Source organism: Copadichromis virginalis, linkage group LG7, assembly GCF_057382275.1.
Source record: "Copadichromis virginalis isolate Kocher_CV1m ecotype Utaka linkage group LG7, C_Virginalis_male_GT1.1, whole genome shotgun sequence".
NCBI lineage: Eukaryota > Metazoa > Chordata > Actinopteri > Cichliformes > Cichlidae > Copadichromis > Copadichromis virginalis.
Window position 1 is genome coordinate 48036190 of NC_140624.1, and position 27631 is coordinate 48063820.

Genomic DNA, 27631 nt, shown 5'->3' on the forward strand with positions numbered 1-27631 from the left:
TCTTGATATTAGTTATTATTATCTGTAATACATTTCTATTAATGAAAAAGTGATGACTGTGTAACAGGAAAATTTATGCATAAAACAAAAAAATCTGAGTCCAGGTATGAGATGGTGCTACAAGAAACTAGGCCAATATGTGCTGACAGGGAAGCAAGAAATGTTGCCACAAAGCAAAATTTCAATATGCAGACTTGTGGATGCCAGTAGAAGAGTAGATGAACAGCTGCAGGGTTTAGCTGAGCTGACACAACTGCTACTGTAGTTTTCCACACATTCAGTTACAGTTTTTTTGTAACATCAATCTGAAGCAAGTTAACCAGCGGACTGTGATTAGTCAGCTATAACTATATTCATCGGACAATCCTGCACTCGTGCAACTCGTGTGCCCACAACACTTTTTATTTGGTCTTGTTCCAACCCCAATACAGATTCAGGCAAGAATCTACAATTCACCCTAATGACTGATCATTAATGGCATGCTTTCCCCGCCGTCTCTCAGGTTCCAGTAAAAAATGTGTTCAACTGCTGGAAATTGTTGTGTGTGCTGCTGGTTGTTGATGCCCCACGCATCATATTCTTACAGTACCTACTGTTTTTCCTCCCACTCAGACACTGAGGACAAGAGCTTTCCTATTCTGCAGACTCATCAGCTGCCTGTGTTCTCCCTATTAGCATTTTAACTTCCTGAATCTCATGTTACAAATCATCAGTATGATATAGAAACTGACTATAATGACTGCAGTGTCTTATCTAACAGTTTGGGGGGAGGGACAAAAAAACAAACAAACAAAAAAAACAGTGAAATCTTGTGCTCTTTTCTTTGTGTAGTGACACAGGGCTCAGGCTCCGGGCTCCAAATATGTCTTAAGGATAAAATGAACCTATAGTCCATAAATTTAAAATGCTTTTGGGAGTTAGACATATGATTATTCTGACTTGGGAGTGTGCCTCAATGTTTCTTTTAAGAATTGCAGTGATACACAAATCCCTTCAAGTAGTAAAAAACAAAGCAAAATAAGACTTTTTTGTCTTTATTGTTACCACCCATATTCCATGGCAGATAACAATCAACCTGTGTGGTCATGTCATTTATGTCAGTGACATTATTTCCACAAGCTCAGTTAAACCAGCTCTTGTCACTTCTCATCAACTATACTTGGGCTGTATCGTGCTCTACCTGTCTGTCCCACTTAGTTAGATTTGCATATGGATTCTTGTATTGTTGCGAGAGATACACCCCAGTGTTCATGTTCATGTTACACTGCCAAACGTATTAATAGGTGATAAAAAAGAAGAAAATAAAGTGTGTGTGTGTGTGTGTGTGTGTGTGTGTGTAAGCATATGCAAATACACACTGCAGAAAAGAGAATTAATAAAAATTCTAAATATTCCAAGTACAAATACAAAGTTCTACCAAGCTAAGAAATAGAAAATAGAAAAGTTTCTGTCAACCCGCAATCTACTTTCCTTGGTGCTTCTCATTAAATCTGATGTAATTAATTAATTTCCCTTATGCAGCACTAACCAAAAGATATGACCAATAACTTTTCACCTTTAACTGCTCATAGTAAGTGCTTCTTCTATTATCATGTGGCCCATACTTCGACACTTGTGACACTGTTTCACCTCTAATTATATGCTCTCAAAGGAGACTCTTACTATTGACACCAGAGAGGACATCTCTCAATGACACCCTTCACTCTGTTGAGGCTACATGGATTTAATGGTAAACTTAACCTTATATCTACTACATAAGTAATGCATAACAGCAAAGGAAATGTATGTAGTACATTAGATGCTAACTTTATGGTGATAACTGTCTAGGGTATATGCTAGACCAGTGTTTTCCAACCTTTTGGTGCCATGGCACACCACCAAACAAAAATGTCACAAAAGGCATATTGATAATTTTTCCCCGTGCACCAGACATAGCGGAATTGGTTGAGTTTGTCCCCAGTATACCTTTTTTGCTTTCTTCTGATCACTACTCATGCTAGGACCTTCATCTGGGTCGAAATTTTCAGCAGGACCAAGATGAAAGCCCTAACTTTTTCTTTTCAAATATTTATCAATTTATGCGCTGTGTTGTCTCACTCACGGCATGACTATTATGTAATTTCTCCTTCGTCTTCTTCTGTTTCACTGGCAGTTGTCAACACATTTAATTAGAGCAGGTAGCTGTACTGCCCTCTAGTGGAAGAGAATGTAATTGTTCTACCCGTTACTCATGCAGGTCGCTTAGAGCAGCGGTCCCCAACCCCCGGCCCATGGACCGGTCGTTTGGTACTGGGCCACAAGAGTTGAGGCTCAGGCGTCAAATTTATGCTTTTTTATCGGGTTTTTTTTTTGTTTGTTTTTATCGTTAATTCAGTTTCCCTGGGTCTTTTCCCGTGTGTTATGAATAAAAATTTGGTTTTTTTGGTACTGGTACTGGTTTTATTTTGTTGTATTTATCCGCGACACCTTAAAGGCCGGTCCGTGAAAATATTGTCGGACATAAACTGGTTTGTGGTGCAAAAAAGGCTGGGGACCGCTAGCTTAGATTACTAATCAGGTGGAACCAGATAATCTTCCACAGCACACCTGATCATTTCTCACGGCACACCTATGTGCCACAGCACAGTGGTTGGGAAACACTGCACTAGGCTACCTTACTATGCTTATTAGAACTTTTTTCAAATTATTCTTTCAGATAAGAAGCCCTATTTATTTCAGGTAAATTTCTGATAATTACTGGAGTGAACTTGTTCTTCCAAATCATATTTGATGAAATAAAGCCAAACAAATTATAAACTGACAGAAATGATAATTGATGAGGTTAAGACTGTATAGTCAATATTTAAACATGTTACTGCAGAACGTAATCGAAGTGACTCTTATAATGCATAAACAAGTGATGGTATGTCTATGCACTGTAGTGGATAAATGAAAGCCTGATACTGTAGGTTAAATGCATTGTGCATGTGACCTCTATGATGATTATGCTGAAGCAATGAAAGCACCAAAGATGTGAATGCCGAATAATGAACTGAATTCAAAACTGGATAGTCTAGTTATTCTGCATAATTTTCTGTGGACAAACTTGTGATTGTGTATGCACAGACACAGATAAATGATTAATGACTACTAATATATTGATTATTTGGACTGGAAATTACCCAGAGGACTACAGATGGAATGCACTGGTAATAAACTGTCCTGTGTATCGTTATTGTTAAACAATAAACAAAATTAAGAAATTATCACCCCATCATTATCACTTAGGTCACAAACTATTAGTATCAAGTGGAAAGGATTAACACATACTGTCCAGTATATAGTGTAAAATGAAAAGGAACAAGCAAATCCTCTTGTGGTGTCTGTAGTATGTTTTTAACAAAAAATTCAAATTTTTTAATGACTTTGTGTCCTACCTCTGGTGTGGCTCAGGACCCTCCGGCGGCCTGTTGACGAGCTGTGCATGACATGCTGGTAGTGAGACATGTCTGTTGGAGTGTTGGGAACACGGAAACTGTCCTGGAATCTCTGCATCAAATCCTCGACTGACTCGGTGTTTGGGTCAATGGCTATGAAAAAGAGATGCAAAGTGAAAATGGCAGCCATGTCAAAAGGCTTTAAAGTAACACTGTGACAAATGCTCAAGATATTCTAAAGAGATATGCACGGATACAAAGAAGCAAAACAAATGTAGCTTGCATTCTTTTTTGTTTTTTAGGAAAGATGGGGGATTAATGTCTGATATACATGTAACACTAGGTTGTGTGCCTGTGTTGATACTGTATCAAGAAAAGAAAAGAAAAGAAAAGACATCTAGTCAGTTTTAGTTTTTTAGGGGTTTTTTTGGTGGGGGGTTTTTTGTTTTGGGGTTTGTTTTTTTTCCTGGACTTTAAATGATTCCATCAATTCAATATTGCCTCATCTCTACAGGGATCCTGCCAGCGCTTCCCCTGATGGCTCAGTTTCACTCTTCCTGATGAATGACTCCAAAACGACTGGTTGTGGGGAAAGCAGGGAGAACAGAAAGAGCAGGTTTTTTTCTTTACAGATTGAATTTAACAATAGAAAGGACAAACAATTTCTATGACTTGTTCAGATGTCCTGGCTCATTTACAACAACAAAAAAGAGAACAGAAAACATTACGAGTTAAGACTATTTTCCTCTTATTGCTTCCGAAGCACACAAAAAGGTTGAAACTGAAACATTAGATAAACACACACACACACACATATATACATATACATATATATTAGGAGTGCAACGATACACAAAATTCACAGTTCGGTTCGATACTTTGGTGTCACGGTTCGATATTTTTTCGATACAAAAAAAAAAGTTCATGCTTTTTTAAATTTGTCATTTATTAAAATTATAAATATATATTTTAACTCAAAAGTACAGTTTTTAAATTTAATGTTGCTGAAACAACAAAGTAATAATAAATAAATAAATATATCTGATCGAGAAATCACTCATCTTTGGAAAAGAGCGTTTATTACAGAGAAATGGCTCTTTCCAAAATAAAAGCTATACTATACGCTTCTTCTGGGCTATATTCTCAGCAGCATATTAAACATATCAGGTCCCCATAAGGAGAATCATGTGCTAACGGCTGTCTAAATGACTCGGGTAAAGTTTGTAGCATGCTTGTTGTTTTTGTCTGCTTCCACTTGTCTTTGCACTAGGATGATGTCAGAATAAATGTGCAGTCATATTCGTTGTGTTCCCACTAGTGCTGTCAGCTTTAATCTCGTTGAAATGACGTTAACGCCACAACAGGCAAATCTCCGTTAACCAGCTACCGCGGATCGCCCCGTGCGTGGGGCTGGACCGCCAACACGTTAACGAGCTAACTGCGCTAACACACTAGTTCCCACCAATGTAATTGAGCATTGCGTGGCACATCCGACATACTGTTTTACTTTAGTCCATGACGCGCTTACCTTCAGGGTCATACGTCACATGAAGACCAAAATAGTTCCAAACGCTACATCTGAATGAGGGTGGGGGAGGTTCAATTTGCCATGTTGCAAGGAGAGCTTAACTTATGTCTGCTAGCTTGCCCTGCGCTCAGTGAATCTATATATATATATATATATAGATATATATACAGTGGGGCAAAAAAGTATTTAGTCAGCCACCGATTGTGCAAGTTCCCCCACCTAAAATGATGACAGAGGTCAGTAATTTGCACCAGAGGTACACTTCAACTGTGAGAGACAGAATGTGAAAAAAAAATCCATGAATCCACATGGTAGGATTTGTAAAGAATTTATTCGTAAATCAGGGTGGAAAATAAGTATTTGGTCAATAACAGAAATACAACTCAATACTTTGTAACATAACCTTTGTTGGCAATAACAGAGGTCAAACGTTTACTATAGGTCTTTACCAGGTTTGCACACACAGTAGCTGGTATTTTGGCCCATTCCTCCATGCAGATCTTCTCGAGAGCAGTGATGTTTTGGGGCTGTCGCCGAGCAACACGGACTTTCAACTCCCGCCACAGATTTTCTATGGGGTTGAGGTCTGGAGACTGGCTAGGCCACTCCAGGACTTTCAAATGCTTCTTACGGAGCCACTCCTTTGTTGCCCGGGCGGTGTGTTTTGGATCATTGTCATATTGGAAGACCCAGCCTCGTTTCATCTTCAAAGTTCTCACTGATGGAAGGAGGTTTTGGCTCAAAATCTCACGATACATGGCCCCATTCATTCTGTCCTTAATACGGATCAGTCGTCCTGTCCCCTTGGCAGAAAAACAGCCCCATAGCATGATGTTTCCACCCCCATGCTTCACAGTAGGTATGGTGTTCTTGGGATGCAACTCAGTATTCTTCTTCCTCCAAACACGACGAGTTGAGTTTGTACCAAAAAGTTCTACTTTGGTTTCATCTGACCACATGACATTCTCCCAATCCTCTGCTGTATCATCCATGTGCTCTCTGGCAAACTTCAGACGGGCCTGGACATGCACTGGCTTCAGCAGCGGAACACGTCTGGCACTGCGGGATTTGATTCCCTGCCGTTGTAGTGTGTTACTGATGGTGACCTTTGTTACTTTGGTCCCAGCTCTCTGCAGGTCATTCACCAGGTCCCCCCGTGTGGTTCTGGGATCTTTGCTCACCGTTCTCATGATCATTTTGACCCCACGGGATGAGATCTTGCGTGGAGCCCCAGATCGAGGGAGATTATCAGTGGTCTTGTACGTCTTCCATTTTCTGATGATTGCTCCCACAGTTGATTTTTTCACACCAAGCTGCTTGCCTATTGTAGATTCACTCTTCCCAGTCTGGTGCAGGTCTACAATACTTTTCCTGGTGTCCTTCGAAAGCTCTTTGGTCTTGGCCATGGCGGAGTTTGGAGTCTGACTGTTTGAGGCTGTGGACAGGTGTCTTTTATACAGATGATGAGTTCAAACAGGTGCCATTCATACAGGTAACGAGTGGGGGACAGAAAAGCTTCTTACAGAAGACGTTACAGGTGCGAGCCAGAGATTTTCCTTGTTTGAGGTGACCAAATACTTATTTTCCACCCTGATTTACGAATGAATTCTTTACAAATCCTACCATGTGGATTCATGGATTTTTTTTTCACATTCTGTCTCTCACAGTTGAAGTGTACCTCTGGTGCAAATTACTGACCTCTGTCATCATTTTAAGTGGGGGAACTTGCACAATCGGTGGCTGACTAAATACTTTTTTGCCCCACTGTGTGTGTGTGTATATATATATATATATATATATATATATATATATGTATATGTGTGTGTGTGTGAATAATAGATAGATTATATATTATAATTTATATGTATGTATACAAAGTGTGCTTGTGTGCTACACAATGTTTTTGACACATCTTAGGCTTTCAATATATGCAACCTCTTTTTTTTTTTTTTTTCATCATTGTTTTTATTGCAGATTTTCCTTTAACACGACAGTGTCTCGACAGTAGACACAGAACAACAAAACAGTACAAACACAAAACGTACACAACAGCTCTTAAATAAGGCATAATACAAGATACAAAATACAAAATATAACATACAAGAGGTGGTGAGTCAGTCTTACAGCGCCCGGGTGGTGATCACATGTGTAGTAGTCCTTTGAATAAGATAGCGGAAAGGTCCGGTCCAATATAGTCCAAAAAGGGGTGCCACATCCCATAGAACTGACCCACACTGTGGTGTATAACGTGTGTGAGGTATTCCAGAGGAATCAGTTCAAAAACTATTTTGCGCCACCCACAGACAGTGGGAGTCCTATCGTTGATCCATTGTAAGAGGATATTTTTCCTGGCTGCAAATGTTAGAGTGTTATACAATCTTTTGTTGGCCGCCGCTTTTAGGCGGTCACTTGGAAGACCTAGAATCAGGGACAAAGGGTCCATCTCTATATCAACGTGGAAGATTTTCCCCAGTTCACCTGTAACGTCAGCCCAGTATTCTTGAAGCTTATAACAGGACCAAAAACAGTGAGTTAAAGTCCCTACATCAGTTTTGCACTTAAGACACACAGGGGAAAGAGAGCGGCTGAAGAGGTGTCTGCGGTGAGGGGATACGTGTAATCTGTGTAAAATCTTAAATTGGATTGCTCTTGTCCGAGTACAAATTGAAATCCTTTTTGCGAGAGACCAAACGGTATCCCACTTATCTTCATCTATGGTTACCGACAGTTCCCTCTCCCACACACCTCTAATCCCCTGCGCATCAGTGGTAGTCAAAGCATTAAGCACATGGTAAAATGAACTCAGAGACACCGTCAGCTGTTGCCCAAACAAAACCCTCTCAACATCAGATACTTCAGGGTGCTCAGCAAGGGTTGTATTGTGAGTGATATAGTGTCGTATTTGCAAAAAACGAAAGAAATCCTGTCTAGGCAAGCCGTAACTGTTGGTAAGCTGTTCAAACGACATGAGTTCACCACCCGAGAAAAGGTCACCAAGAGACTTAATATTCTTATCAGACCATCGTTGAAAGCCGGGGTCCAAAGAACCCGGAGGGAAAGCAGGGTTATTCATTATAGGGGTAAAGGTTGATGTTATTCTCGATCTTCCCTCAAGACGGCGGACAATTCGCCACGCTTTTAGGGTGTTGATTGTTACAGGATTTGTACAAAGGGCCTTAATTCCGTTAAAATCATTACAAAATAATAGATCGCTCAGTTTGCATTGTGACAGAGCTGTCTCAATATCCGACCAGATTGAGGTTTTACCCCTAACCCAGTCGCTCACAAATCTTAAATGGGCAGAAAGCTGATACAATCTAATATTAGGTAGATCCAAGCCGCCCCTGGAGCTTGGCAGATGCAACACTGCCATCTTGAGTCTGGGTCTGCGCTTGTTCCAGATGAAAGAGGTGAGCCAACCATTTATGTCCTTCAGTACTCTCTTAGAGAACAAGACGGGGATCATTTGGATAGGATACAATAGCCTGGGCAGCACATTCATTTTGATCAGGGCAATGCGTCCTAGCCAGGAGACAGGAAGTGACGCCCACCGCTCTAGGTCCTGTTTGAGTTTGCCAAATAAGGGTGTGAAGTTGGCTTTGTACAATTGGTCGAGAGACGGGGTAATAAAGATCCCCAAATACACAAATCCATTAGGAGACCATTTAAAAGGAAAGGAAGGAACAGTAGCCGGCATTGTGAAAAGAGTACCGAGAGGCATGGCCTCTGACTTAGCCAAATTGATTCTATAGCCAGAGAAATGGCTAAACCTGTCAATCACCTCAATGAGACTGGGTACGGATGTTACAGGGTTAGTCAAAAGAATCAAGATGTCGTCCGCGTATAAGGTTATTTTATGACACAGCTGTCCAATCTCTAAACTACGTATTGTGGGCGTCGCCCTTATGGCCTCAGCAAGAGGCTCTATGGCCAGAGCGAATAGAAGGGGCGATAAGGGGCAGCCCTGCATAACTCCCCTATGAGTGTTGAAGTAATCAGACCTAAGTCCATTAGTCAGGACTGCTGCCTGTGGATTATTGTAGATAACTTTGACCCATTTTATAAAATTCTCCCCTAAGCCGAATTTGCCCAGAGTATACAACAAATAAGACCACTCAATTCTGTCAAATGCTTTCTCCGCATCGAGAGAAAGCACCAGGCCGTCAATAGATTTTTGCTTGAAAGCTACAATAGCGTTCAGTAAGCGTCTAACATTGGTGGCTGAGTTTCGACCCTTTATAAAGCCTGTCTGGTCCTCCCTTATCAGCACAGGTAAAAAATTTTCTAAGCGGGTGGCCAGAATTTTAGAAAGCAGTTTCCTATCTACATTCAAGAGGGCTATAGGTCTATAGGATCCGCACAAATCAGGACACTTCCCTTTCTTTAGAATTAGGGAAATGTTGGCTTCCTTCAGTGTCTGCGGGAATTCACCCGTAATGAAGGAGTGGTTGAACATATCAAGAAGCGGTTCCACAATAATATCCCGAAACTGTTTATAAAATTCACAACAGAAGCCATCAGGCCCTGGCGACTTTCCACTTCGCAGTGATTTAATAGCCTTAAACACTTCGGTCTTAGTTATAGGGCTGTTAAGGGCAGTCTTCTGTTCCTCTGACAAATTTGGTAAGTCGAATTGGGTGAAGAAATTATGCATCAGCTGCACCCCCTCCGGGACTTGTTGAGAAGAGTACAAGGCTTCGTAGAACTTCTTAACACAGTCATTTATCAGTTTGTTTTCATATATCTTGTGGCCACCTTCATCAGATATCGCTGCAATGGTATTCGATTCTGCGCGCTTCTTAACATAGTACGCCAGACATTTACCGGCCTTATCTCCATGCTCGTAGAACCTCTGTCTGGTGTATTTAAGTTTCTTCTCTGCATCTCTGGTAAGAAGGCAATTCAGCGCTGACCTGAGTGCGGTTATTTCTTGCCATAATGGTGGTGATGGGGAGGCAATATATGTTTTCTCCTTATCCATCAATTCGCTCTCTAAAGATTTTTGTTCCTCCATCCGTTGTCGCTTCTTTGTCGCAGAATACGAAATAATTAGGCCCCTCGCATAAGCTTTGCATGTTTCCCACAAAACAGAGGCAGTAGTAGCTGAGGGGGTGTTGATATCCAAAAATGCTTTAAATTCTGCAGAGAAGTGAGAGGTAAATTCCTCATCCTTAAGAATAATGGTATTAAGCCTCCAGTGGCGGGACCTATGAAGCGCAGCTTTAAGATCGAGATCCATGATTACCCTAGCATGATCTGAGATGATTATACTTGTTATGTCGCACGATACTACTGAACCTAAGTCAGTTTTCGGGAGAAAAAAGTAATCAATTCTAGTTTGGGACCTATGCGGAGCCGAAAAAAATGTGTATTGCTTATCGGAGGGGTGAGTATATCTCCAAGCATCCACAAGTCCAAACTCGTCGCATAGAGCATGAAGCGCTTTGGCCTGAGGAGAAGGAGTTGCAATGCTGTGTGGAAATCTGTCCATAAGCGGATTTAACATTAAGTTGAAATCACCACCAATAATAACGGTAGAGTTAGGAAGAAATGGGGCTAATTCCAGAAACATTTTGGTAAGAAAGGTAGTTGGGTGGGCAGGTGGAAAATAAACATTCAGTAATAAGATATTTTGGCCTTGCAAAATCCCTTTGACTATCACGTAGCGGCCCTTCAGATCCTTAACGCAATCAGTTACTACAAAAGGTACATTTTTCCTAATCAACACTGCCACTCCTCTACTTCTTGTAGTGAAGGATGAAAAAAACACTTGTCCATATAATCCTTGTTGCAACTTCAAGTGTTCATTATTATCAAGATGTGTCTCTTGTAACATAGCAACATCTACACCGTCCTTTCTTAGACAAGTAAATATCTTCCTCCTCTTAATAGGGCTGTGAACCCCTCGTACATTCCAGGTGCATATTCGCAGCCTACTCATTATTAGACTTATTCATGTATCACACAAAGCATATTGAGCCAAGGGGTTCACCACACCCTGGTTGAAAAAATAAATAAATAAAATAAAAATAAAAAAGGCATGAAAGAGCTGTGTGACGGAACATTCAAAGAACAGTGATTTGGCAACAGCCCTACTAAACATGTAGGGAAAAACCAATCTCCTCCTGCCCGTCGGGAAAGCCGAAGGGCATTGCACGCGCGTAACTCACGCCTACCCATAGACGAAAACACAGTCCGTCCGGTGCCCGATGGGGTGGAAGATTTCACCTGGTCGCTTATAAGCAGCGAGGACGAAAAAAAAAAGAGTCATATACGCCTAGATTCGGCAAGTACTCACACCGGTTAATTAAGGCATAGTGTGAAGAAAAGGAGTACTCCGGTGGTTACGGGGATTCAGGGCAGCGAGTCCGCGTAGGACGCAGCTGCCTCCGGTGTGTTAAATCTCTTCTCCTTGCCGTTGGCAAACAGCCTCAGTGTGGCGGGGTAGAGAAGCGCATAATCCACATTCTTCTTCCTCAGGCAGCTTTTCACCTCGTCGAAAGCCTTGCGTTTCTTGGCTACCGCCGCTGAATAATCATTAAAGAAGGAGACTTTGATCCGACTTGTTGGTTGGTTCGGCTGCGTAGCCAGGCGCCGAGCTGCGGCCATCACACGTTGTTTATCAGCAAAGTTGTGAAGCTTCATAATGATGGGTCTGGCGCGCTGGCTGGGGCCCGGCCTCGGTGCTAGAGAGCGGTGAGCGCGGTCTAGTTTGATCTTCCCATTTTTAGTTGTGAGCTCGAGATAGGAGGGGAGCCATGACTCCATGAAGGCGACAACATCATTTCCCTCCGTGCCCTCGGGAAGCCCGACCAGGCGAAGGTTACATCTGCGGCTGCGGTTCTCTAAATCGTCCATGTGGTCTGCCATGTCAGTTACTTGTTTTTCAAGTCGAGCCACTTTCGCCTGCAATACACCTGCCGTGTCTTCCACGCCTGAAATCCGTATCTCGGCGTCTCCCACCCGTGTCGCCAGAGCCTGGATCCGAGACGTCTGTTCACGGATTGCGGCCAGCACAGTATCAACTTTAACATCCAATAAAGTTGTAATGCTGTCAGTTATCTTACTCAGAGCCGCAAGGATATTCGGGTCGATATCACTCCCAGTTTCCTCAGCGTCAGCGGAGATTTCTGTGTCGCTGGCGTTAGGTTCTTCAGGCTCAGCCGCCATAGGACCCACAATGTCGCTAGCTTGCACAACCGGAGCGGTCTTTTTCTTAGACCTGACGTTAGGCATTTTAGAAAAATAGTCGTCCAGACTCATTATAGAGTTACTCCCACGCACATTTATAACGTTTCACCAGGTGAACACGTATTTTAGACGGATAATCGGGGGACCTCACCGGAGCACAGCGAGACGGGTGTTCGCGCTACGACGCCATCTTGCCAACCACCGAGGTGCTTACCTATATGCAACCTCTAATGATTTCACTGTCTGCAGGCATTAACAGTGGCTGTAAAAAAGAAATCCTTCAAGGAAAACTGTGAAAACAGCTCTGTCCCCAAACTTACAGTACAGCCAACTCCAAATGATGTGGCCATTCATCACCCCAACTACCAGTACCCCCACCTATCATCATCATCTTTTGATCTGTCAGTCTGGCTCTGAGGTGCGCTCTGTCCATGAATAATGGTGATGTGGTGCTCCCAGTCGATGCTCATCATACATGCCAATGAGGAGGCAAAAGCAGAGAAAGAGGGAGATGAAGAAGATGGAGGTTAAAGTGAGGAGGCAGAAGTATTTACACTGATTTTGATTTTAAATGCAACCAGTAGCAGAGGCAATGCAGGTTGCTAGAGAACAAAATACTATCTTTGAGTCATATGTATTTGTTTCAAAACATTTGTGGTTAAACTGAGCTGAATATAACTACGCTTTCTAGAAACCACCACATCCCCAAATGTGCCTTATGTGTCCTATCTTCAAGCCACCAAGTAGATACACTCCCTTGATAAATTACACACAAAGGATTATGTTCATAATGTCCATTTGTTTCAGACACAGCTTTATTCTAGATATCTGAAATACTATTTGGTGTTTCACATAAAAAAATAACGCCATGCAGCATCACCCCTCTGTTAGCTTTGCATATATATTTGTAACTTTATTACTTTGTCTGACACAGTAAACAGCAATAATGAAGGGCACTGGACACAATATCTTTAAGCTCCTTGGCCAGGGTGTTACTTTATTGAGTAATCCAGTGGCTCCCAGTCGATGTGCATCATACATGCCAATGAGAGGGCAAAAACAGAAGAGGGAAATGAAGAAAACGGAGGTTAAAGTGGCAAGTTATTTAAGTATTTACACAGATTTTGATTTAAAAAATAGATTTTGGGTGTAGTTTTGGTTTTAAATGGAACCAGGAACAGAATAATATGTCTTTGAGTCATAAGTATTTATTTCTAAACATGTGTGATTAAACTAAGTTGAATATACTATTATTATTTCACATCAAAATACAACCTGATGCAATAGATAAGAGGAAGAGATAGAGGCATACATGCATTTTGGTTTATGCCCATGCATTTAAATTTAGGTGTTCTTTTTAAATTTCCAGACACCATTCATCCCCAAACAGATCCTTATTTGTGCTCTAGGTTCATGCCAAAAAGCAGATGCAAAGAATTATGTTCATAACGTCCAACTTGTAACAGACAAGCCTTTTTTTAAATGTTTGAATAATTATTTGGTCCTTCATATTAAAACAAAACAATACCATGCAGTATTAGCCTGTGCTAGATAATTCCTACTTTTGTGTAACTTTCTTCTGACACAGTAAACAGCAATAATGAAGCACACTGGCCACCGTGTGTTTAAGCTCTTCTGTCTGGTTGTTAGCCTATTTAGTGATCCAATACTTATAAACATGTAATGACAAAAGCAATGTCAATTATGCAGCAGTGTCAGTTGCTACATAACTGATATTAAACATTAATATCGATTACGCAACAAATGTACTTTTAACCTAAAATTAAAAGAGAACCAAACACGATGCTGTTGTTCATTGTTTACACACAGCTGTGTGACAAATTAAAGGAAAGTGGGGTACTGGTTGTGGGAACTGCTGTCCCATAAATCAGTTCCTAATCTATCACAGGTTTTTATTTGAGCTGAGCTCTAGTGTCCCATAGATAAGACACCATCTTTCTGGAAGAGACAGCTCTGGTTAGATGTTCCAAAACACAATTTTTAATCATAAAAGCATAAATAAAGCAAACGAATTAAGTAACAATATACAAATGGTTGACCCAAACCACGTCTAGCTATAGTAGTCAAGATACAGCATTGTGTACAGATGAGATCCCAGATGCCCAGAAGGCAGCCAACATGCAGTTGACCTAAAGGTAGCCTAAGGGGGTAAAAAAAAAGAACTGCATCTTCAGTGTAAGTCTTAGGAAAATGGCAATATTGTATTCATTTGTTAAGAAGAAATATGCACTGATAATCAGTGCAGGGGAAAAAAAGGTTTTGTTCTGTATATCCGGTTCTTTCAAGTCCACCACTATACTGGACCCCAAAGGTTAAAGAGACCAGATGCATAATAGCCTTAGTGAGCGCCATTAGCTGTGACATTCATGCTAGTGTTTGGTCCTCATAGTCAGCAAACAAACAACAAGGGCGGGGAATCTGTTATATAGGCTTTGATCTGTCATGACTGAGGAGAAGTTGTGATACCATGTTTAAGGTTAACTGCTTGCATGCATATTTCATGGTTTAAAAGTCTTTATCTGTTTCTTTTTTAGATCCCAAGGGAGAATAAATGTTAGAGAATAAAGAATAAATACTAGGTCAAACAGAAGTGCTTAGAGCCACAGTCTCCTTGAAATAAATTTAATTTGTCTCGAAAGGTTGTCAAGAAACTTTCTCCTACATTTTCCCCTCGAAGAAACATACAAAATCTTAAAATAACAATTAAAAAAAATGTAATTATGAATTTATGGATGTATACTTCAGTATTGTATACAACAGGAATGACAAAAATATGTTTGCCTGTACTTTTTTTCTGTTGTCTTTCTCCAGTACAATCTCTTCCTATTTTTTGGGTCGCTCTTCATTTCTCATTTCTGTCAGAGAAAACTATCAAGATATTTTATTCTGACATTTGTTTCTCCCTAGACCCCAAGTCCACCGGCTTCTCATTTTGAGTTCAATGTCAGCTAAAGCTCTGTTGCCTCAGTTTTCTCCTTTTCATCTCCCTTATCTGCAGTCACTCCCTTATCAGTGCTGAGTATGTGTTAACAGTGTCTCATAAGCAGCGGATGTCAACAGCATGCTGCCTCAGTCAACTTATTCCTGGTGGTCTCATGATGCCCACTACAAGGCGATAACAATTCTCAATTTTCTGTTATTGTTCAGAAGCACAATTCTGCTTGTTTATGGTTTATGCAGGCTTTTGCAAAAGTGTGTATTAGCTGGCATGCAATTGCTTTTGTATATAAATATTTACAGATAGCTTAACTTCTACCCACTTTTACTTCCAACTTCCTCTTTATGGAGGAAGTAGTTGCATGGAAAGCAGAGCGGTTTGCACAGAGTGATCTCCAAACCCAGCTTTCACATTTAGACTGGACTTCATATTGATATAATGATAGTGAAAATGCTATCACACCAACTATTTTCATTACAGTCACAAAGTAGGCTAATTCAAAACTTGTTAATACATTACCTTACATACTAGCTAAATGTTAATATCTCAAAGACAAAATCTGTCCTTTTAAACTGCCATGACCATGGAAACTATCTGAGAGGAAAGTGTCTGAAGTGTCCACTCCAAACATACTGCAATCTGCCTGTTTCTCCTCCTCCATCTTTTGCAACTCACATTGTCTGGCTTCCCCTGGGAGCTCATTGTTGAGCAATCCACTAAAATAGGATCGAGGAAGGTAAAATATGCTGCAATTTGCTTTCTGATGGACATGTACTTGGTGTTCTCATTAGGTTGCAGTAAGGTGACAGGAAAGCATCACTACTCAGGCAAAAAAAAAAAAAGCGCTAGCATTTGCAAACTATTCAGTGCCAACAGTGTTCATCAACAAATAAGTAAAATCAGTAAAAATAATTAACAAGATTTACTCAGATTGCTTTTTCTTTTGTTGATGGCATTTGGTGTGCTTTTCCAAACCTATTTTTGTAGAAACAAAATTCAACTAGAGTGTTAGATTTGATCTAAATTATTCCATTTTAACATTGACAAATTTGTCAGTAATTACAAAAGAAAGCTAGCAACACGAATTAGTAAAATGTTGGGATCATAACGCAGGCTGAATTGTCATTGTTAACTTAGGACAAGACGTTTGATTATTTTATCAAAATATTAAGTAAGGTGAAAATATTTTGAAAATAGTAGAACAAAATAATGGTGGTTGATGTTGTCACAATCACCAGGGCAGATTGCATAAACTAATGTATCATGACATTTTTTTTCCACAGCAAAACTTGATGGTAAATCACTCATTTGCAGAAGCAGAGGTTTCTAAAATTGTACCGCTGGGTAAAAATCTGATACAACCATGCCTGTACCTTGACAGAAAATTAAATCCAGCACCAGGAAGAGAAACATTTGTTCTGTCAGCAAAAAGTGCATTGAAGGATCAGCTCCTCCAACAAGCCAAATGAACAATGACTAGGCCATCTTCCACTAAATTGCTGATACAGCCCATGGGAATTACTGTTTGTGAGAAACTGAAACCTTTAACCATGACTCTTTGTCTATAAATAGTGCTTGACCCTATTTCTCTTAGGCTCAAAAGACATTTCCTCTCTGCGGAAAGTCAGTGAAACACAAGGCAACATTTTCAGGCTTCTCATCCATGTCCCATGCCCTGAGGCAGGTGGTGATAAAGCATGTATTGGAGCTTAGGCGATGGCTTGGGCTCTGTTTCTATACATGCACACTAAATTGTATCTTAGCAGCTGACAATAGGTTGCTTGTCCTATTATACCCCATTTCAATCCAAACTGCTTGTTATAAAGGTCATTTATAACAAGCAGTTTAGGCTGACTTGTCCAACATGAGTTTTCATGAACTGAAATCTGGTAGGGCCTCAGCATCCACATGACAGAAAACATAACAAACAAATAAAAAAATAACAGCACCAACAAAAACAAAAATCATGGATAGACCAAAACAATTGTTGTGGTATCTACTTTCAATTCAAGCCTACCTCTTTCACATACATGTTTTAACATCTAGAGTAAGTTATGTATCTTTCCTATTCTTAGCCATCCTGCCTAGAAGCCAAACAGCATTCATATTCACGGAGGCATGCAGTCACAAGGGAAATGACGGGAATATTTGTGTAGATCTTTAGACCCTACAAACCCCTGCCGCTTTAATTTGGAGAAAGTCTGCAGGAAGAAAAGAAGCTGAGGGCCCAAGAAATTAAATTCCTGCAGATTTCAATTTTTTTATTATGTTTCAGTCTCTTCCTCACTTCCTCACATATTTTCTGTGCTTTTACCTCTGACACGCAGACGCACATGCAGACACATGCACTTCCTCTAGTCACATCTCTATTCCCCTGGCTTTCTCTCGTCTTTCACAGCTTGGGGAGCAAATGGGTACAGAGAAGATCAATGGGGGTGAGTGGGATGGTTGTGTGGGGTTGTGGGTAGGGGTTGGATAGGGTAGGGAGTTCACACTAGCTCTGATTCCCACTGTGATTTAATACATTTGTCATTGTTTCAATATGAACAGTCCAGTGTAGCTGTCTGGGAAAGCCTTCACAGCAGTGCTTCTGGAAGTCTGACATGTACATGAGAGAGAGTAAAAGGTTAGACAGAAACAAAGGGAAAGACAAAAGTGTCAGAGAAGACAAGGGATCCAGACATGAATGAAGAATAGCTAAAAGGGAGCCTGAGAAGGGCAGAATAGATATGGGTAGACAATGGTCGCCACTGGTGTTAAAGAAAAAAGAAATGAAGTGATGACTAGAATGAGATGCAGATAAGAGACTCAGTAGGAAGAGCACAGTGGGGTGGAAAAGGGAAGGGATGATAATGATAAGCAAAATATTCAGAGACAAAGACAAATTCAAAAACACAGGGGAATAGCACAAAAAGGGTAAAATCTTCCTAGTTAAACAATGCTGAAACATTGATTTAAACTGTACATTGACGAGAATTAGAAGCCCTTACATCTACTGGGCAGTAAGATGTAATAATTATATAAAAATGCCTCCGTTTGTGAGATGAATATGCTTCAGAGGAACAAAATCCATGTTTGACTTTGACGTTAAGACAATACAAAATGAAAATGTTGTATGTTCAAAGAACATTTGAACATTCTCAACTACTTGAAAACATCTAATGTCCCATCGTTAGACACTTTCCCTTTCTGGTCTTTCCTTCTACTTGCATATTTTAAGGCCTGTGTTGCTTGCAGAGGCAAGAATAAAGTTCTATCTATAGCTTGGTTTTTGCCACGGGCCAGAATAAAATATGAATGTGTCTCCCCGTGCTGTGCCAGTTGAACATTGCAGGCCAAGCTCTGACCTCCAACTGCTCCAGACAGGCTGAACCTCCTGACTGGTAATCACAAATAAGTCTACGTCCCAACATTGAGGAACAAAACCTGGCTTACAATAATATTTTAGATGTCCTTATCCATTATGACACAAGACTCGAAAAAATGTTTGGATAAAGTATTCTGTGAGTAAATGTTTAATAAGTAGCAATGCTACAGTCGCATGCAGCCTATTCCCAACAGGAAACACCAACTGAAAAGTATTTTTTGTGCTCAAGAAAAGCACAGGGCAGACTGAGAGCTGGAAATGATAAGCAAGATAAGACTTAAAGAAATAAATGGTAAATGGCCTGTATTTGTATAGCGCTTTACTTGGTCCTAAGGACCCCAAAGCACTTTACACTATACACAATCATCCACCCATTCCCACACTGGTGATGGCAAGCTACAGTGTAGCCACAGCCGCCCTGGGGCACACTGACATAGGCGAGGCTGCCGGACACTGGCGCCACCGGGCCCTCTGACCACCACCAGTAGACAACGGGTGAAGTGTCTTGCCCAAGGACACAACGACCGAGACTGTCGGAGCCGGGCTCGAACCAGCAACCTTCTGATTACAAGATGAACGCCCAACTCTTGAGCCACGATCGCTCCAAATAATGCTTTTGATTAAAGTAACTTTAAAAAGTCCTGGATTAGTTAAGTTCTTCTTTTCTGTATACACTCTAACCTCTCTCAAAATGTACCTCTATAATGCTTTCTGAACACTTCTAAGTCCAAGTTTTTTAAGTGATATAACCTTGGGAGGGGTTTCTCATAACTACATTTAGCGTTTGGATGTTCTCACAGTACACCAAGCCTATTCAAATGGCACACAAATTGTGTGTGTAGAGCCCTGTTGTTTCTGGCTTTTGGAGACTGAAGAGATAGTTTTGTGTGTGCATTATGAATCCAACATAGTGAAATTTACTTGTGTTGTAACTTTAAATATAATATAGAGACAAACTGTTCCAGGGTTAACCCCACTTTCTGTGTAGATCTCTTGTGTTATTTTTCATATTTAGAACATCCTTATAGTAAAGATAATGGTTATAATATAATCACAAAACCATTAACTCTGGATATGTTCAATTGCCATACTATTATTCTTTTTTTATGATTATTAATGACACCCAGTGATTGCACAGTCAGGCAGTGATGGGGTGTCTCCATGGTAAAATGATGTTTAACTTTTGACAGTTTCCAAAGACAATGAATATTAGCAATTATTTCCAGATCTTGCCTGAGAGTTGCTAAGAAATTTCCAGCACATGTAGGAGCGGAAATGAAGCAGAAAAAACATTATGCAAATATATAATTATGATAGGGTGCCAATTTATCACACACTCAGATAATTTATCACACCCAGAAACAATTCAGTTAATTTAATATGCTGCAAGCAATAGTATTCCACAAAGTGCATATTGACCAAAGGCAGGCTGAGGAGAACAGCTGCAGTTCTGGATTTGTCTCCAATAAGCTAAAATGGAGTACCTGTTTATTTACCATTTTAAAAAGAGGTACATACAGAAGATTTAAGGTTATTTTAAGGTTATATACTAAAACTTTCACAACTTGATCTTTCACACCGGAATAAACTTCTTAAATAATTAGTGTTTATTGTTTTGCAGATCTGAATTCCATTTCAGAAATGTATTCTTAAAAATGCATTTTAGAAATGTATTTCTGACCTACGTTGTAATTTCAAATATTATATGAATTATTTAAGATTAGGATTTTAGTGTCTGTTGTGCTATTTTTACATTTATTTTCCTTTTTTTTTTTTCCTATTTCCTTACCTATAATTTTAATGGACAGACTGTTGGGAATCATGGCAGCACAGAAACATATTGATGGCTGTGGGTGACCAGCCTTAACCACATTTCAAAAGAGTCTCATAAAGATGGCTCACGAGATGGCATGTGATCGACCACCATGTATTGATTTAGTGCTTACAAACTCATTTCTGCAGGCATTTTTTTTGTCTGGCCCTGACAAAGGCTTCATGTTGGATCAGATTACTAAGGCTTCATTTCTCAATGAGTTGCTATACACGGATTTACTGGTTTCTAGTTCCTTATTTTTTCTTTGCTGCTCAAAATGATCTCATCAGCTGTTGCACTGTGCATGGGAGGATTTGCTCATCTTGTGCTCCTCTGAAACTTCCTTACTAAACAATGCACCAGAAATTGTAGGAGACTGATGAATCTGACACAGGCCTTTTTCACACTGGAGTGGGCAAGAATGACTAGAAGTTTTTTAATCTAGCCTAGAGCTCAAAAATCTCATTTCAGTACACATTTATTGGATTTTTTGACTTACAAAATCTTAGTCTTTGAACATGTGCATCCTTAATCTTCATCATGGGATGTTTTTGTAGACTTGTGCATGCTATAGTGTGCTTTATATTGTATGTGTTTGTTGAAATACGTCACATTCATCTTACTGTGATAAATTCACATCATTAACAACACACAGCTTTACTGCTTTCTGTGGATGGGGGATAGGAAAAATGTGAAGTCTTGTCATGATTCCCATCTATTTATCACGAGGAAGGAGAGCGAGCTTGAATCAGTATTAATCAAAACATTACCCCAAGGTAGCTTGACTGTGCCAAGCTGGCATCCATTTCCCATTAATGATGTCACATTAGTGATCTGAAGCCCGACACTAGATTATTACTCTGAGTTCAATTAAGGCTCAGTAAACACTTAATAACTTTGGCAGTGAATATGGAGTTGTTGATGACAATAATAACAATACTTCCCTTTTTCCCTTTTGGTTTCAAGTGGGTGAGTGCAGCCCCAATAATGAAGGACTTTAAGAATGCACAGTTAAGAATATATGTGAAATAAATGTCAAACAAAGTTTTTGCCAGACTGTACCTAGTTATTACTGCAATAAATAACAAAGAGCCACATGCCTATATGATTCAACGCTGCTTTCCTTGAGGACACTGAGAAGTCTTGGATACAGTAATTACTGTTTTGTGGTTTCGTTGTAATATTTAGAAACAGTTATATATTTTGCTAGATGTTTTCTGGTCCTGTGTTCTTGCTATAGAAAAAAAAGTGGGAAAAGAAACATTAACTTACAGATCCATTATTCTTAGAAAAAATGTGCTTTTACTCAGATTGGGGGTAGCTGCTCCATAGGGGGCAGGGAACTTAAAAATCTACTGTAGCAGCAGGATCTTCTGTCTAAATGCATTCTTCTCTTTTGTCTATTTTAAGCAAAACTTAGCCACATATCTGAAGATGTAAAATCTAAGTATCATCCCGATGATTCTCAGTGGGTTACATGTGCTGTCCAAGGCTTCATCAGTGTTTACAACTGAAATAAATACAAAGTAACTCCATTCAGCAGTTTTTGCAAGCAACATAACTTCACTAAAAGGAATAAAAGGCCCAACAGGAAGTAATATGGACTATTAAAACATAATAGAATCTTCAATTTGCGTTTAATGTTTCTTTTTGCTAATGAGATCCCATTACTAGTGAGTGAGAACTGATATAAAGCTATAATCTTAACATCTGACTAGCAGCATTGTACTTGCCTTAAAATTAAGCCTCAGCTATTTTAAGACCATTTTTTTTATTATATCAGAAATTATGTTCTGCTTTTTATCCACCAAGGAGGCAAAACCATAAGAGCATAGTGAAGTTCTTTGTGACAGTTTTGTTTGCCTGTTTGTGTGGTGTCTCAGTGTCAGATTAAACAAAACTAAAAAATATGAAAGAAAATGAATAAAGAAAACTTCCACGCCTAATTTAATGAAAATGGTGGAGGATGAGCAAAGGAAGAAATCAATACATTGTTTTGAATCTGGATACTCATGTTTAGTATATTACCATTATGCATGCCCATCCAGTGTGCCAAATGTAATAATTTTAATCCACATAATGCATTTTGCCAATCAGAAATGTGTTAATGTAGAATTTGTAGCAGTGATATGCGTCATGAGAACACATTTTTATCTCCAATACAAAATTCTCCTGTGGCGTCTAAGACATCTTAAAACATTTTCATGGTTTTGTTTAAGGACTCGTGCCATGCTAGGGAAATATTGGGGTCTGACTTAAAGCACAGAAAATATAGAGCTACTTAAAACACAGGTTTGTTTGAAACTGCTATACTTTATGACTGTAAATCCCCGTCCTCTTTTTGTACATATCCTTTCCAAAAATGTAAGGTGAACAACGATAACAAAAAATATTATTTACTCTAAACTTTAGTTACCTTCTCGCCATAGACATTGATACAAGCTTTTCTATAAAAAACATACGTTTGTTTTGTTCTTTTAGTTATTGCATTCAGTCAGAGAATAATGTGACCTTGAAAGTTACTTTCAAAATAAGTGCGATACATTACTACCGAGCCTGTTACTGCACTGTTCATGGATGAACCAGTGAGGTGAATGCATTCTGCTGCTTACCTCTGCTCCAGAGTGTGTGTTAGATAGGACTAACAAGAGTCATTTTAAATGGAAATTGGATGGATTTGCTTGTTATTAATGTGAAGACCAGTGGCCCCATCCCAGATGCCCTCAGGACTGTGTTGGCAGAGCAGCGGTGTGAGTCCTAGGCCAGTCACTGAATATCTGAAGTAGTTAGTCACTCCTTGGACTTCTAATGCATTTGGTTTTGGGGAAATTATATTCTGAGAATAAAGCTTTTGTGGTTTTAATCTTGTATGTTTGCATATAGACACATTAAAGGTTAATGCATGAGTCAACAAACTAGTTGGGCCATTGAAGAAAATGAAAACATGCAAGGGCTAGGTTAATAAGTACATGGCAAATTCTGTGAAAACAAGTATTAGACTAAATTTTAATTAATCTATTAAATTAGACACATAGTGCAGCCAAAACCCAATAAACAATGCCAGCCACAAAGAACTTCACTATGCTTTTATGGTTGACAGTAATGAACCACAGTACAATCACATAACCCTTTGTCCTCTAGACAGACATATTGAGCCTGTAGGCTTGGGCCATTTTATCCCACTGGGAGGTAGTTGTTGACCATCCAAAACAAAACATTAGTCACATTAGCAATTTATCACCGTCCACCATTAGCTCATTTTCCTGTCAGTCTCTCTACTAAATACAAAGAACAGTGCACTTCAAGTCAGTTATTTCTGAGAGAGTATCTCCATTTAAATCTAAGACTATGGAAGATTTCGAATAAGTTTAGTTTTATTCTTCAAATCTTAACCAAGTCAGTATGCATCACCCATTAAATCATGGCCAACAAAAAATAAATCATAAATAATTGTTGCATCACTACAAAGTCAAATTTGTTTTATTTGTATTAGTGAGGCTGTGTATTTAGACAGCAAATCTGATTTAAGTTTGATTTATGAATTTCATCCGTTTACATTGCCACATAAAATGCAGTAAAATAAAAATATCGAGAATAAAGAACACAAAAACAACACTTTTAACCTACTGTCATTCATAATTTATTTTAACAATTTGATATTACTGAAAGACTGCATTCATAAATTACAACTTTGATAATTTTTTTGATAACAACAAATTTACAAAAGAAACACCTGCTTGGTATGGGTGTTTTTGGATAAGGGCTGCTTTATTTGAGACAACATATATGAGATCTAAAAGAGACTGAGAGGAGAGGATGAATTGCTGGCCCAGTACACTAAAAATGTCAAGGTTAAATAAATAGAGGTAGATCTTAATTTTAAATCGGTCACTTTTATGGATGAATCATGTCTTTAAATTTCTGTAGCTGAAAGATTAATAGCTTGTTAATCTGTCTCTATAGTTAATCTAAGGAATTCAAAGAACTGGAGATTAAATTGATGTAAATGTGAATATGGACATTTGTGTGTGAAAGTACTATATCCTAGAGTTTTGCAATTACAGTGAGTTCAGGTCAGTCTTTTGTTCAAAACTCTAGACATAATGATATTTTATCATCCTATTAATTTTTCCTCTATAAAAAACAAATGCTGAAACTGCATCAAACAACAGGTTTTCCACAGATTTCCCTTCTATAAATGTTTTTAAAACATAGACCAGTACTTAAATAGGATGATTTAAACTCAGAAAATTAAAATATCCATCAACTTCATAATTCTGAGCATTTTTAGCATGTTAATTGATTTAAATTTGTGATACAGAACAAATAACCAAGGAACCCTACAGTCCAACAGAGAAGGTTTGTGAGGGTACTGTAAACAAATACTTTATGCATAGCTTGAAATAACGATGTTTGCAGTGGAGTTTTAAATTTTATTGGCTAAAAAAAGTTTTATCATTACTTTATACAAAACATATTTATCTTGCTCAAAGTGGAGACCCATGACTCTTTTTACCAGGGATTAAAAAGCCGCCCACTGACACAAGTCAGCATTTAATTGACGTGACAAGTGGCCTCTGTCACTTGACCTTCACAAATGATGTTAAATGACAGTACATTAGATTTGAACTTGATACATATAGTAGGTGAATGGACAGATATGACAGCCAAGAAGCAGCAGTGTATGTTTGAGACTGTGGCTTCCTTATTTTAGTAGGAAACAGTAGGACCAACTTAAAGATAGTATCGTTGCAAATGTTAGATGATGGCAGGAATCATACAAAACTACTTATTTTTCTGAAAAAATATAAGCAGTACATGCTGTGCAATCAACAACATGGGTGGGCTGGCCTTAGCCAAGTGAAATGTCCATGCTGAGTAATCTAAGCACCTGGCACAGAGACACTCCGTGGATGTACAAAACATGCTCATAAAAGCAGCACAGCTACCACTGAGCACGACACATTTCCTATGACACCTGCCATTTCTTTTTTTTAGTATGTTGCTCACAGCTGCATGATAGGAACAAAACCAACATGATGCAGTTAATATGACAGGGATCCCATAAATCTTAATTTCATGCGTGCAGTGTTCATATTTCCATAATTCTAATTTCATTTTCAAGGAGAATGTCTTTCAGACAACCAACCTACCTCGTTTGTCAAAATTATGCTTAATATCGTCTTCTTTGCACATCATATCTGGATGTCCTTGGATGCCAACTCCATAGTCATCTAGGACCTTCCCATCACTAAGCTTGTTGTGGATCTGGTTGGGTGTGGAGTTAAGTGAGTGCCCGCCTGCGTCCACCTCGTCATCACAGTCGTAATCGTCAAGAATTGGAGTCTCACGAATAGGCATTCCAATGACAGAGCTGCCATGCTGGTGTGTGCTTCGAGAACCCCGATAACTGTCACGGCCCTGCGGTCCGAGCAGAACGGAGGGAATGTAGTGGATCTCATGTGTGGCCTCGGTACTTGCACTCTTTTGGGGGATACGGCGACGCTTGCACCATCGATGGCGGGTATACAGCACAAGGGTGAAAAGGAGGATTAGGAGGAGGAGTGCTATGAGGCCTCCCTGGATAAAAGTAAAACAAAGGAGAAAAAGACTGAATATCAGGAAGGCACACAACGACAACTCTTAATGAGAGCAAATTCAGAGAACTTAAGATATTTTACTGGTAACCAGCTTTAATTTTACAAACTGCAAAATAAAGAGAGGGCTTTGCATCTTATAATAACAATTATAATCACCGCCTCAGTGCCAGTTATATTAGGCTGAATGCCAATTAGCACAATTTGCCAGCTAATAAAGGAGGTCTGGCAATCAACACTTTGACATGAGAGTTCTCATAGCAACATGAGGCTAACAGAGTTCTGAGAAAGTCTATTTGTACCAGTCTTTAAAAATAACAATAATCTTACACTGTGGAGAAAAGGGTATTGCAAGTTTGATCTAATCAACAAGCATGTCACATTTTCACAAATTTAATGTATGTATACTCAATTTGTTAATATGAATGGTAACTAGGCTTCTATGTTCTATCTCCAGTCTCTGTGAGACAACACAAGCTGATGAGGGGCGAAAGTATTTTATACATGAAAGAGGAAGAAAACAGAGCATAGCCCTATAGCAATGAAGACATCAGCAAGCCATTAGAAGATAGGAAGGCTACAGATACATGTAACACACTGTATTCGGCACATGGAATACAGTGAACTGAACTGAACATGTACAGCAGATATAAAACACAATAAAAATAAATAATACTAAAAACTACCACAAACCAAACTCTGCAGTTCTCAGGAATCATTTTACATCATGAGTTGCAAATCAAATCAATAAAGTGAATAAATGATTTGCATTATACTATGTACATGCCACTGCTGTTTCCATTCCTTATTTGAAGTCTCACTAACAACTACAGACAGAGGTTCAGCATAAATAATTTTCTTTGTAGCAATGTTGCATCTCAACCCCCCTCGGAATGAGCACACATACCAATACACAAAGGTTATTAGCCCGTTTTGCCCTCTCTTTCTTCCCTAAGCCCTTACTATACCCCTGTAAATTCACCAAGGAGCATCACATTTCTCCAAGGTTCATTCAATATCTGACCACAGAAACATCAAACACCGCGCCATACGCAGTTGTTGGATGATAACGTAAATCCATATGCACAGACAGAATGGTTGGAAGTACCGGAGGGCATGACTTATTCTTTGATTTTTCACACTGGCCCCCAATAGGTGAGACGTAATATTGAATTCTGCAAGACATAGTTACCTAAGGGTGATAAATTTATAATGTCAGACAGAAAACACAGCGTCAGCACTTTTCCAAGTACATAAATAACAGTGCGGCTATATTTACAAAATTATACGGGCACATGCACATATACATGCACAAATAGGAACACAGAAAATCATATGCACACATGCACACACACGCACACACACACACACACACACACACACACACACACACACACACACACACACACACACACACACACACACCACAACAGAGTAATAAATAAAAACCACAAGGGTTCATTCATCACAACATTTAAAATTCCATCTTCATGACTGAAAACAAACCCCTTTCAAATTAGAACTCATGCACTGCCGAGTGTCCATAAATCAAATATGCTGAGGGGTGAGGCAGCAGAGAGGACTAGTATCATACACATGCTTGTCCATTAATCTCCAAAAGGATGGCAGCTTTGGAGAAATATATTCTCAAATTCCCCTTAGTATTTTTCGTCTGCAATGGTTTCCTCTAAACAACAGGAAAAAAGAATAGACTGACATTTAATTTTAGGCACAGGGTAATAATGGTGTCACATTCGATG

The 27631-nt window shown here is 39.3% G+C and overlaps 1 protein-coding gene across 1 annotated transcript in view; it reads right to left on the reverse strand.

The window, feature by feature from the left end:
- Positions 1-27631, reverse strand: part of astn2 (astrotactin 2) — a 295633-nt gene that overhangs the window by 181615 nt on the left and 86387 nt on the right. Inside the window, exons 3-4 of the mRNA XM_085463840.1 lie at positions 25428-25854; positions 3417-3569 (exon numbers count right to left, since the gene is read on the reverse strand). Of these exons, the coding sequence (XP_085319966.1) occupies positions 3417-3569; positions 25428-25854 (580 nt within the window). The remainder of the gene's footprint in view (positions 1-3416; positions 3570-25427; positions 25855-27631) is intronic.